The following is a 14,339-nucleotide window of genomic DNA, read 5'->3' as shown; positions in this document are numbered from 1 at the left end:
CAACTTTTCTTGAAGTGGTCCATGCTTATACTGCAATATCAGGCATTGAGGTTTCCAGGCCTGCTTCTGTTAAATGAGCATATCAACACTATCATCTTGGCTTCCTGCAATCTCTAGTCTCCATAGAGCAAAGCCGTTGAGTCAAAGCCACAAAGGCTCTTATAGTCTGCTGGTAAGACTCATAAGAGGCCAGCCTATTTAAGCCTTAAAAGTTACTGAACAAATTTTAGAGAGACCTTGAATTTTATCTAATTAGAATCTTACCCAGAAATTCCTGTTCACGGTATAGTTTGCTAGGCAATAAGCTGCTGCAGCTATCAATGAAGGAAGATATTTCAAGAATGGATCAGCTTCAAGTAGACTTAGTTCCGCTACATACTAGAAACAAGAAAGAAAAAGCTAATTGGAATTAGGAATTCAACTCAAGTTACAAGTAAAGTTAAAAATGTCAGGGGAATTGCCCTGGCTGGAGTGGCTCAGTTGGTCAGGGATCATCCTGGCACCAAGAGATTGACAGTTTCATTCATGCAGTCAGGGCATATGCCCAGGTTGTGGGCTCAATCCCTGGTTAAAAAAAAAAAAAAAAAAAAAAAAAAAAAAAAAAAAAAAAGTCAGGGGAAACAATTGTGTCTTATTTTTATTCAAACTACATCAATTGCACCTAGGTTAATAACTACCATGCCTGTCCACAAACAGAATAATATTTATGTTGTAATAAATTTCAATACACAAGTATTTGGCCTATGCACACAGTATATGTAATAGGTTACTCACCTTATACTAGTAGTATAGGTTTATGCTGGTCAGATAAAATAGCATTGCTCTGACCATTAGAGTAGAACTATAGACTTAAGCCAAAGGCAAACTATAAGCATATTAAAGTTATTTATATCAGGCAAAATCATGCAGTTCAGAGCTAGAACCAGTGGGAATCTATCAGATTAAAAGAAACATATTTGGAAATTTACATAGAGTTTCTTATCACTGTTTGCATAGCACATAAATACTAGATATACTAAATCACAGCGGTTGGAAACCAAGTTTTCCAAACCAATATGCACTTTCCTGCCTTCAACTAAGTTCTTTAATTACAAATGACTAAATAATGCTTCATTACTTAATATGATTGGAGGAGATTAGAGTCAAATCAAATCACACTTACTTTGTTCCTATTCTGTATACCTAAGAATATTGCTTTCATGTGGTCTATATTCAACAAGGAAACAGTTCCCAAGCTTAAGTTTCTTGAGTCATTAGACAAACCATGCCTACCAAACATGATCAACAGTAATGTCTCCTAACCAGAAGTTGGGTTCTTAAAATTAGCTCTCTTCCATTGCTAAAAGTTTTTCTGGGCCCAAGATAAAACAAACAAACAAAACAACAATAAATAAAAAGGAAAGAACTAAAGTATAATTGGAAAGGCTATTTTTTTACCCAATTTGGCACCAAAGATCTTGGTAGTTACATGCCTTACCTTGGCCAGGTTCTCAGTTATGATGCACCCTCCTTGTCTCCTTAAGTACTGCAGGAGAAACTGATTGGTAGTTGGCACTGTCAGATCAAAAGCTAGGACTTTCAGGAGTAGGTGTTCCATTCTTAACAGTTGTCGTTTTGTGTAAGTATCATCAGTTATATAGACAAACTCATCTACTTCAGGTGGGTATATTTCTTCATATTTCCTATGAAAGGTAAAGAATCTTTGGAAATAATGCTTGGAACCTGTGGCTCTCCTTCCTATGTTATCAAAACCCTGCCTCTCTCATGACCCTTGCAGACTTAAAAAAAAAAAAAAAAAAAAAAAAAAAGTCTCTAAATGGTATAGGGCTGTGAAGATAATAGTAATTTGTTTCCAGAACAAGAACATGAATATTATAAAAATATGTTGTGTTGACTGTTAGGTAGTAACAGAAACAATTTTCAGTAAGAATTTTAGTTTTGGCCTCTGATGTACTGAAAGATTCTGAATGACAGACATACATGTAAACTACTCTTAATTAAAATATTCTTGTGGGAAAGAATGTTATGTTGAACACATAGTAGAAAAAGAATTTGTTAAGTCTTAGATTTTTTTTTTAATATATTTTTATTGATTTTTTACAGAGAGGAAGGGAGAGAGATAGAGAGCTAGAAACGTCGATGAGAGAGAAACAACGACCAGCTGCCTCCTGCACACCCCCTACTGGGGATGTGCCCACAACCAACGTACATGCCCCTGACCGGAATCGAACCTGGGACCTTTCAGTCCGCAGACCGACGCTCTACCACTGAGCCAAACCGGTTTCAGCTAAGTCTTAGATTTTTAAATACATTATGTTAGGCTTTCTCTATTGAATTAGCAAATGATGCTATATATCTAAGAGAATGATAATGATAAAGTTTCACTGTTACAATTCTTTGCTTTTATTGTCTTTTACGTAGGAAAATTTTGGCAAGTTTTTAGGCATTAATAACTAGAATATCTGAGACTAGAAGAATGGAAAGGAAAACTACTACTCACCCTAATTAAAGGCAGCAACAACCCAGCTCTTCTCCACATAATTAGATATTATTATTAATGATTGATAGTAACAGGAAAAGTGAATAATTTATTCACTATAACCACATAAATTGGCATTATGGATCATTTAACAGACCATGAAGATGACTTCCATATAAAGAAAATATTAAATAGGACTTTTACTTGTACTAGAATACAGCCAAAGATTACACCACAAAATAGTTAAATTGCATCCTGAATTTGAGCTGATAGCCACGTTGGTCATGAAACTGTATCATAAACATCTGAATTGAAGAGTGAACATGTGGTAAGATTCAGTTTCTCAGTAAATACTATAAAAATGATGGTATTTTATCAAAGAAGGCATGAATAAATTTTAAGTACTGAATTTTTTCAATAAATGAAGAATAAATCATGTGTTTTGAGAGACTGTAGTTTCACATTATTTAAGCTGAAGAACACTTACGAAGCCAGAAGAATGGCTGCTGTTCCTACAAGCTGCAATTTCCCTCTCAAAACAGACATGCATGAAAGAAACCTGTCCAGGAAGTTGACAGCCAAGTAGAGAGTCTCAGCTCGAAGCTTATATTCTTCTCCAACCTCAACCAGCCAGTCCACCAGAATCCTTCGCATGCCTTCTGTGATGTCTGGTTGTTTCTTCAGGTAGTGGGCTTTGGGCCTGTATCGCATCTGTTTGGGGAAAGAGTTTTGATATTTAAATACTTGCTGTATCAGAAAGATCATACCACAGTATAGCTGCTATTTTAAAAATCTCATGAGCAAAGGTTAGAAGGAAATTGATCAAAACACAAATAAATCTTTACTATGACACAAAAGAAAGTGTGAGATTCTGGTTCTGTGATGCAATTAGGTGACAAATAAAGGAGGGAGGGAAATGGCAACATGGACTATCCCTAACAGTGAAATGCTTAATATATAAACAATTTGTGTCATAGAAGAATAGTCCAAGTAATTGTTACTCACCTTGCAACTATTATTTTTCATAGATATTCTTATATTTAGATGTCATAAGAATGCCATTCATTAATGGTTATGGACAAGAGTTTATAACTTAATACTAAGTTTATAACTTAATACTAAGTTATAAACTTGTTATAAAAAAGTTATAAAAAAATTGAAGTAGAATTTGGGAAAACTTACTTCAGCTTCTCTAAGGTACTGATGAATTTCTTCAGCATATTCAGCCACATTTATCATGTCTGAACCAAAATCTGATGTATCTTCAGACTGAGCATGAAGAGATGACTCTACCAGCATAGGGGAAACTGCAGTGATTCAACATTACTAGGTAAGACATTTAATTTAAAAACTCATTGTACCCACTAACCCTCCATGGTTTTCTCTTGCTGGTAACATGCTATTGAATACTGTAGGCGATTATGAATACAGGGTACCTATCATCCATCATAGGGAAGTCAGATTACCTGTGCTAAAATCAAGCAGGAAGTGAAGGTCTGACTTGAGTGTGCTAGTGTCTACTTCATACATATCCTCAAATGCCATCCCCTCTTTCCCACTGCAGCTGTTTTTGTCCTCTTGTTCAGGTTCATCCATGTAGATATCAAATCCTTGCTTGGCTGGCACGTGGACCCCACAGTCAGAGAGTGCTTTCTTTCCAGCTTGAGGGAAGACATTTTCTGATCCAGAGAAACACCTAACTGTTGTGATCGCCTAGAAAAGGATTTTTTGTTAAAGGCCACCCGAAGACTAATAGGTGATGTGAACTTGTGTGACTCAAGCCAACAGATGGGAAAATACGAGGAATCTCAAATTGAAATATCTATTTCTGCAATATAATTTCAGAAAATAAAGCTTCCAAAATATGACTTCTCCTTTATCTCTTTCTACATTTGACATATCTAAAATTTTTCATCTTCCTAAAATATTTATCAAAGAGAATTAAAAATCCTAGAAAAAAGAAACTATAACTCTTCAAATGAAACTAAAACTCTTCTTCAAACTGAAAGGGGGACAAAGGGATTGCACATTGGCTCTCATGCTTATATAGCATTACAGGATTTTATAAGTACCCAGCACAGTTCTTGATGCATAGTTTCTGAGTTCCTACAGTCCTCCCCCTTAAACAGTTAACTTTAAGTCAGCAGGCCCCTATAAAGTTCCCGTTTTATACCCAATTAGAAATATGATGATATTAGAAACACATACTACTAAATTCTCTCTCTCTCTCTCTCTCTCTCTCTCTCTCTCTATATATATATATATATATATATATATATATATATATATTATTGATTTTTTACAGAGAGGAAGAGAGGATAGTTAGAAACATCGATGAAAGAGAATCATCGATCAGCTGCCTCTTTTTTTTTTTTAATATATTTTATTGATTTTTTATAGAGAGGAGGAGAGAGGGATAGAGAGCTAGAAATGTCGATGAGAGAGAAACATCGACCAGCTGCCTCTTGCACACCCCCTACCGGGGATGTGCCCGCAACCAATGTACATGCCCTTGACCGGAAACGAACCCAGGACCTTTCAGTCTGCAGACCCATGCTCTACTACTGAGCCAAACCGGTTTCGGCGATCAGCTGCCTCTTGCAACACCCCCTACTGGGGATGTGCCCGAAGCCAATGTACATGCCCTTGACCAGAATCGAACCTGGGACCTTTCAGTCCACAGGCCGACGCTCTATCTGCTGAGCCAAACCAGTTTCGGCATACTAAATTCTCTTAACATAGAATCTTTTTGTATGACATGATGGAGAAATTTAACAGTCAATCAAATGCTTCTCCCTGTTCTTTATTCCTATAACATTAATGATGGAAAAAACTGTCCCTTCTGTAAAAAAATGTAATGCATTACATATTAGTGCACATTAAGATGAGTCATGTTGGATGACCTGAAGGTCAGCTGAACCAGGGCAGGTGGGCAAGCTTTATGAATTTAAGTTATACTTATGCAAATGCTAGGTCTAGCTATTGCATTAACATTTTATCATTTACTAGAGGCCTGGTGCATGAAATTCATGCACTGGGGAGAGGTGTCCCTCAGCCCAGCCTGCACCCTCTCCACTCTGGGAGCCCCACAGGGATAGGGCCTAAACCGCCAGTTGAACATCTCTCTCACATTTCAGGACTGCTGGTTCCCAACCACTCGCCTGCCTGCCAGCCTGATCACTCCCTAACTGCTCCCCTGCCAGTCTGACCACCCCCAACTGCCCTCCCCTGCTGGCCTGGTGGCCCCTAACTGCCCTCCCCTGCAGGCCTCACTACTCCCAACAGCCCTCCCTTGCTGACCCTGTCACCCCCAACTACCCTCCCCTGCCAGCCTGGTCACCCCCAACTGCCCTCCTTTGCAGGCCTGGTCCCCTCAACTGCTCTCCCCTGCAGGCGTGGTTGTCCCCATCTGCCCTCCCCTGCTGGCCTAGTAAACCCCAACTGCCCTTCCCTGCCAGCCTGGTTGACCCAACTGTCCTCTCCCTGCAGGCATGGTCCTCCCAACTGCCTTCCCTTGGAGGCCTGGACCCCCCCAACTGCTCTCCTTTCCTTGCAGGCTCAGTTGCACCCAATTGCCCTCCCCTGCAGGCCTTCTTGTGGTGGCCAATTTTGACCACATGAGGCAGCCATCTTGTGCAAGGGTGTGAGGGTCAATTTGCATATTATCTCTTTATTATATAGGATAATTAATTTGGTGTTTACTGTTGAGACTCCTTTCAAATTATGTGTTTCCATACTTCCCTTCCATCTAGTAAATTAAATATGTAGTTTATGTCTACTCTAGTAAGAAAAAAAAATCTTTTTTTAAAATCCTCACTTGAGGATATGTTTATTGATTTTTAGAGAGATAGTGGAAGGGAGAGAGAGGGAATGGATAGAGAGAGAAATAAACATCAATCAGCAGTGTTTCCCAAACTTTTGACATCTGTGTACCCCTTCTATAATTTTCGTAACACTGAGTACCCCTCATACTCATGAGAACGTTGAATTAGGTGCAGCTAAGCACGGTGCAGTGCATATCCCCACCAAACTCTGGTGCAATGTGTACCCCCACCAAACTCTTCCCATACCCCTGGGGGTATGCATACCACACTTTGGGAAACACTGCCCTACAGGATTGAACCCACAATCTAGGTATGTACAATCTAGGCAAGAAAAATATCTTTATGGAAATTCTGGTAAAATCACATGAACTATAAAGGACCAAAAACACAGGTTACTATATCCAGATAATCATAATTCCAAATTACTACCATGACTTTTGCTGCATATATATATGTAAATGGATCAAGACATACATTCATTACACATTTACTGAGCGTCCACTATGTGCCAGACATTGTTCAAGGTGCCCAGAATTTAGCAATGAACCAAATGTTCAAAACAAACTGCCCTCATGGAGTTTATATCTAGTTGGGAGTACAGGAGAAAGACAAATAAGAAAAGACATAGTAGATCAAATGGTAAGTGCTTTGGAGAAGAAGAACAGAAAGAAAAGAGTCATTGCCATTTTAAACAATGTGGCTGGGGAAAGCCCTTATGAAGATAATAGTTGGACAAAGATATGAACAAGCTAAGAGTAAATTACGCAGATTAAAAAAAGGGAAAAGCATTCTGGGCAGAGGTAACAGCCTGGATACATGCCCTGATGTTGAAGTGTGTCATCAGAGACACATTAACAAATAAACGGGGCAGAGTGAGAGAGTAGTGTATGTAGATCATGAGAGAAAGAGAAACTAAAAAGAAAAGAGAAGCCAGATCATGTAGGCCTTACTATAGGCCATTTAAGAGATGGGCAGTCACTAGTGAGTTTTGGGCAAAGAACAATCTGATTTATGTTTTAAAAGGCTCACCCTGGCTATGCAGAGTCATAGAGAGCAAATAAGGTGAGTAAGATGACCAGTTGTGAAACTTTCAAATTCCAGGTAAGATAAAAACAGGATTTTGAACCAGTGTAGTATTAGTAAAAGTTGAGAAATATTATAGACACTTTTAAAAGTAAAGCCAATTGTATTTTTCAGCAAAATTAGATGTGGGGTAGGAGGAAAACAAGAGTCAAGGATGAAAAATTTTTTTAGGCTGAATAACAGGAAGGATGGATATCATATTTACTGAGATGATAAGATTTGAGAAGAGCAGGTTGGGGGTAGGGTTGTTTTGCACATGTTTGAAGTGCCTATTGTATGATCCAAGGATCCAAATGGAGCGGTCAAGTAGGCTGCTGAATATGTGAACCTGCAACATAGTTGAGAGGTCAAGACAGAAGAAAAAAATAGTATGAGTCATGGCATTTAATGTTAAAAGACTTGAAGAGTGTAAGGAACTGAGAGATTAAAGATAACTGCTGATGGGAAGGCAGCCTGCAAGATGGTGTGCTAGTGAGAGAACAAAAGTGGAGTGTGTAGACATATGGGGAGTGTCTATTTGTGAATGAGGAACAGCTATATTCCAAGGGAATGTTGGGGACTGCCAGACCAGGCTCCCCACTGCTGCTGAAATCTCTCTCGGAGTGACTGGCATTGCAGACACCATACCATCTTGAAAGGGAGAGTAGCTGTGATCTGAAGCCTAGATTTACCTTCAATTGGGAAGAACTGGATATCTCCTGGGATCCTCCAACCACAACACCCAAGGACCAAGGAGTGTGAATACACCGACTCAAATGAGCTCTGCACCTTCACACAGAAAGGTCATATTTCACCCTGAGAAAGGTGAAGTCTGCGATCCAGGCTAGAGGGAGAAATGCACACACTGGGATATAGAGGTTCAGAGGAAGTCTATGCCCCACAAAAATCTGCGGCCTTTGGAGCTAGAGTAGTATGCTAATGTGAAAGGGGGTCCACTCGGTTGCTGACAGAAGGAAACTCTATAAATCAACCTATAGCTGGACTAGGCACAAAAAGGCAGTCTGAAGCTTTACCAGTATACTAGCAGTGCTGTGCCAGGGGGGAGAGACATGCACAGAGATGTGAACAGAGTCACGCGCAGTGCAGTGGCGAAAAAAGTTGTGAGTTTATGCACTTACTCTGGTTCTTTTTTCTCTTTAAATCTTTGCTCTTGATTTCTAAGCCCAGTACATAGGATCAACCAATTAAAAACACTTTCAAAGACTGCAGTGGGATGTTTTTGTGGAGAGAAACAATCAGAAAACCAGCTCTGGGGCAGTCCATACCCCCAAAACAGTATTAAGTGCAGCAGGGAAGACAAATTCTAAATAATGGGTAGAGAGGACTTGTAGCCTCTGATGTCAATACAGAAATACTGCCACCCAAGGGTTGAATTATAAATTGACTCTTGTGTAAATACAACTGCAGGCAGGCTGAGAAACAAATAGCAAGCTTGAAAACAAGATTGTGGTTTACCACACAGAGGAGCTGTGGAATGCAGGGAACTTTAATACTGTCCAGACTACTTGACAAGAAACAAGCTTGCCAAACAGAACAATAGAGGAAGTGAATGATTTTCACTACTGCACATTTTCATTTTTTATCTTTTACTTAAGAAACTATGTTTTTTCTTTTTATCTCACTTGATTTTACCTTTTTAATTATTATATTTTTACTTTTATTCAATATTATTGCCACTATTTTTTTTTACCCTTTTTAAAAGTTTCAATTTATTTTCTCTTTATTTTATTTTATTTTGGGATTAGTGTTCTACATTCTATTTTCAATTTTAGTTTGCAGCATTTTACTCTATCTCAACTTTACCTTTAGGCCAACACTCTCTTCCTCACTTTTACCCTTTTTTTTTTGTCCTGTTTCTCTTACCATATTCCTGCTTTAGATTTTTCCTATTTCTTCCTTTTACCCCCTGTTAAAAATTGATCATACTTATATATCTAATTTCAAATCCCCTGCTACAAGTCCATACATACTTCTCTCTTCTCTTTCTTCACTATCAAATTTTTTTTATCTCTTCCCTTTATTTTGTTTTTGTTGTAGTTTTTTAAATATATGTTTTTAGTTTTATTTTGTTTTGATTTGCCCTTCTTTCTCTCTTTCCTATTGTTGTTGTTGTTATTTGATTATTGATTATATTTATGGGGGTTTTTTTGTTTGTGTGATCATCTCTCTCTCCCTCTCTCTCTCTCTCACTCTCTCTCTCTCTCTCTCTCTTGCTTCATTTTTTTTTTCTCTCCTCACTTGTTATTAGTTGTTTTTTGTAGTTTGTATTCATATCTGGGTGTTAGTTGTTTGTACATTTTTTGAATTAGTTGTTGTTCTATTAGAGATTTCTCCCAATAAAAATAGTTTGTTCCCTTATTTTTTAATCTTTTTCTTTTCTCTCTCACTTTTCCCCCCTTTTCTCAATATCATTTTTGCACTTTTTTACCCCCTATTTCTCTTTTCTCTGGCAGTCACCTTTATTTGAAGTTATTAGTATTGTGAATACATTTGTGTTCATTGCCTTGTGTGTTGGGCCTTGTTGTATTTTGTGCCTTTAACATAACTCAAGAGAGAGAGATCTACATAACCAGACACCCAATGAGGAGAGATCATGGGGAGATAAAGAAACAACCCACACACTAAAGAAAAAAAGGCATCACCAGAAAAGGAAGTAAATGAATGGAGGCAAACAATATGTCAGAGAAAGAATTCAGAAAAATGGTTATAAGGTCACTGAAAAGGTTGAAAGACAAATTCAACAATATGTGTAAGAACCAAGAGGAAATAAAGAAGAACCAAGAAGACATGAAAAATGTCATTGCTGCAATAAATAATTCAACAGAAAGCATCAACAGTAGACTAGAAGAAGCAGAGGACTGCATCAGTGAGCCAGAAGACAAGGTAAGAAAAATACCCAAGAAAGGCAGCATCTAGAAAAAAAAACCAAAAAACAAAACAAAACAAAAAACAAAAAAACTTAAGAAACAAGAGGTGAGCCTAGCCGGGACCGGTTTGGCTCAATGGATAGAGCGTCGGCTTGGGGACTGAAGGGTCCCGGGTTTGATTCCGGTCAAGGGCATGTACCTTGGTTGCGGGCATATCCCCAGTAGGGGGTGTGCAAGAGGCAGCTGATCGATGACTCTCTCATCGATGTTTCTAGCTCTCTGTCTCTCTCCCTTCTTCTCTGTATTGTATAAAATCAATAAAATATATTTAAAAAAAAAAAAAAAAAAAAGAGGTGAGCCTAAGGGAACTTTGGGACAACATAAAATGAAACAATATTCACATAATAGGGATGCCAGAAGGAAATGAAACTGAGCAAGGAATAGAAAACCTGTTTGAAGAAATAATGACAGAAACTTACTTGATATCAGGAGTAAAAAAACTCACACCAGCCCAAGAAGCTCACAGAGTCCCAAACAAAATGAACCCCACAAGACCAAAGCCAAGGCACATTATAATTAAATTGGCAAACACCAATGACAAAGTAACAATCTTAAAAACAGCCAAAGAGAGACAGAAAGTTACATACAAAGAATCCCCCATTAGACTAGTGACTGATTTCTCAAAAGAAACACATCAGGCCAGAAGGGAATGGAATAAAATACACAAAGTCATGCAAAGAAAGGGTCTGAATCCAAGAATACTGTACCCAATAAGGCTATCAATAAAAATTGAGGGTGAAGTCAGAGCTTCACAGACAAATAAGAACTAAGGGAGTTTAACACCACCAAATCTGCAATGCAAGAAATGCTAAAGCATTTGCTATAAAAAGAAGAAATATGAAGAGAAGAAGGAACACAGGCATAAAAAATAAAAATGGAGACAAACAAGTAACTATCAATAATAACTTTAAATGTAAATGAATTAAATGCCCCAATCAAAATAAAAAGGGTAGCTGAATGGATAAGAAAACATGACCCATATATCTGCTTTCTACAGGAAACCCACCTCAGAAAAAAGGACTCACACAGACTGATGGTGAAAGGATAGAAAAAGATATTTCAGGCAAATACAAATGAAAAAAAAAAGTTAGCAATGCTTATATATTGTCAAATTAGATCTCAAAGTGAAGGACATAACAAAAGATAAGGAAGGCTATTTCATAATCCTAAAGGGAGCAATCAACAAGAATATATAACTCTGGTAAACATAAATGCACCCAATACAGGAGCACAAAAATACATTAAAAAAACTTCTGGAGGATATCCAAGGAGAGATTGACAGCAATACAATCATAGTAGGAGACTTTACTACCCCATTATCACCAATGGACAGTGTAAACAAAAAATCAGCAAAGACCTAAATGAGTCTATAGACCAGATGGAATTGACATTTTCAGAACATTTCACCCCAAAGCCACAGAATATACATTCTTCTCAAGAGCACATGGTTCATTTTCAAAGATAGACCATATATTGGGACACAGGCAAAGTCTCTTCAAATTAAAAAAGATAGAAATCATATCAAGCATCTTCTCAGATCACAATGGCAAAAAATCTAGAAATCAATTACAATGAAAAAATCAAAAACACCTGAAGGCTAAAGAGCATGCTATTAAACAAGGACTGGGTTACCATAGAGATCAAAGATGAAATAAAAAACATCATGGCAACAAACAACAATGAAGACACAGCAATCCAAAATTTATGGGACACAGTGAAAGCAGTCTTTTATTTTTAACATTTTAAAAAAGATTTTATTAAGGCATTACAAATATTAGTACATATGTCTCTTTTTTTCTGCCACTGACCACCCCTCCCGTCTCCCCAATCCTCAGCACATGCCCACATCCCACCACCCTCAGTTTCTAGCATCTGTTGGTTGTACTTATATACTATATAAGCATACAAGTCCTTCGGTTTATCTTTTTTTTTTTAAATGTTCTCAAGAATAATATTTTAAATATAGTTTATTAATTTTTTATAGAGAGGAAGAGAGAGGGATAGAGAGTTAGAAACATCGATAAGAGAGAAACATCGATCAGCTGCCTCTTGCACACCCCCTACTGGGGATGTGCCCGCAACCAAGGTATATGCCCTTGACCAGAATCGAACCCGGGACCTTTTAGTTCATAGGCCGACGCTCTATCCAAAACCGGTTTGGGCTCGGTTTATCTCTTACCCCACTCCCCCAACCTTCCCCTACCTTCCCACTGTAGTTTGACAGTCTGTTAAATGCTTCTTTGCCTCTGACTATTTTGTTCAACAGTTTGTAATGTTCTTTATTATCCACAAATGAGTGAGATCATGTGGTATTCATCTTTCACTGACTAACTTATTTCACTTAGCATAATGCTCTCCAGATAACCTCCATGTAGGTGCAAATGGTAAGAAGTCCTTTATTTTATTTTTTTTTAATTTTTTTACAGCAGCATAGTATTCCATTGTGTAGATGTACCACAGTTTTCTAATTCATTCATCTGTTGATGGGCATTTAGGCTGTTTCCAAATCTTAGCTATTGTAAACTCCTCTGCTATGAACATAAGGTGGATATATATTTTCTGATTGGTGTTTCTGCTTTTTAAATATATATTCCTATTAGTGGTATCACTTGGTCAAATGCAAGTTTCATGTTAAATTTTTTTAGGAAATGCCCTACTGTTTTCCTCAGTGGCTGCACCAGTCTGCATTCCCACCAACAGTGAAGAAGAGCTAATTTTTCTCTGCATCCTCTCCAGCACTTGTCATTTGTTGATGATAGCCATTTTGACAGGTGTGAGAAGGTACCTCATTGTTTTTATTTGCATTTCTCAGACCATTAGTGACTTTGAGCATGTTTTTATACAATATATCTCTTGGTTTTCTGAATGTCATCTTTCAAAAAGTGTCTATTTAGGTCCTTTGCCCATTTTTGATTGGGTTATTTATCTTTCTTTTGTTAAGTTGTATGAGTTTCTTGTAAATGTTGGATATTAAACGCTTATCGAAGATAACATTGGCAAATATGTTCTCCCATTCAGAAAGTTTTCTTGTTGTTTTGTTGATGGTTTTTTGGTATTTTTTGTTTTGTTTTGTTTTTTATGTGCAGAAGCATTGCATTTTGATGTAGTCCCATTTGTTTATTTTCTCTTTAGTTTCCATTGCCCTAGGAGCTATAAAGATATTGCTATGAAAAATGTCTACTATTTTGTTGCCTATGGCTAATTCTAAGATTTTTTGGTTTCCCATCTAATGTTTAAGTCCTTTAGCCACTTTGGGTTTATTGTTGTTTATGATGTAAGTTGGTGGTCTATTTTCATTGTTTTGCAAGTATCTGTCCAGCTTTCCCAACATTTATTGAAGAGACTGTCTTGTCTCCATTATATGCTCTTGCCTCTTGTCAAATATAAATTGAGCATACTGGTTTGTGTCTATCTCTGGGTTTTCTGTCTCTTTCACTGGTCTATGTGTCTGTTCTTGTGCTAGTACCAGACAGTTTTGAGAACAATTGGTTTGAAGTATATCTTGAATCTGCTATTGTGATCCCTCCAACATTATTCTTATTTCTCAAGATTGCTGCAGTTATTCGGGGTCTATTTTTATTCCAGAGGAATTTTTGGAGAATTTGCTCTAGGTCTTTGAAGTATGCTGTTGGTATTTTAATGGAGATTGCATTGAATTTGGGTATTATGGACATTTTAATTATGTTGATTTTACCAATCCATGAACATGCATAATTTTCCAATTGTTCATATCTTCCACTATCTCTTTTTTTAGCATCCTGAAATTTTCTGAGGACAGGTCCTTGGTTTCCTTGGTTAAGTTTATTCCTAAGTATCTTAATTTTTTAGTTGCAATGATAAATGGGATTGCTTTTTTCAATTCTCTTTCTGTGAGTTCATTATTAGTGTACAGAAAAGCCATAGACTTCTGGATATTAATTTTGTATTCTGCTACATTACTGAATCATTTACTAAGTCTAGTAGTTTATTCATGTCTTTGGGTTTTTCTATGTATGATATAAGTACAATTTTACTCCTTTTCCAATT

General features: G+C 37.3%; 1 protein-coding gene across 3 annotated transcripts in view; it reads right to left on the bottom strand.

The window, feature by feature from the left end:
* Nucleotides 1–14,339, bottom strand: part of CCNA1 (cyclin A1) — a 31,822-nt gene that overhangs the window by 1,953 nt on the left and 15,530 nt on the right. For all 3 annotated transcript variants that reach the window (XM_084879564.1, XM_084879565.1, XM_084879566.1), the window contains exons 3-7: nucleotides 3,946–4,192; nucleotides 3,662–3,786; nucleotides 2,967–3,190; nucleotides 1,478–1,682; nucleotides 265–378 (exon numbers count right to left, since the gene is read on the bottom strand). In XM_084879564.1, coding sequence (XP_084735690.1) covers nucleotides 265–378; nucleotides 1,478–1,682; nucleotides 2,967–3,190; nucleotides 3,662–3,786; nucleotides 3,946–4,192 — 915 coding nt within the window. The remainder of the gene's footprint in view (nucleotides 1–264; nucleotides 379–1,477; nucleotides 1,683–2,966; nucleotides 3,191–3,661; nucleotides 3,787–3,945; nucleotides 4,193–14,339) is intronic.

This window comes from Pipistrellus hanaki (genome assembly GCF_964339955.1).
Source record: "Pipistrellus hanaki genome assembly, chromosome: 3".
Classification (NCBI taxonomy): domain Eukaryota; kingdom Metazoa; phylum Chordata; class Mammalia; order Chiroptera; family Vespertilionidae; genus Pipistrellus; species Pipistrellus hanaki.
The sequence above is the reverse complement of the archived record's forward strand: the minus strand, read 5'-3'. Positions and strand labels throughout refer to the sequence as shown.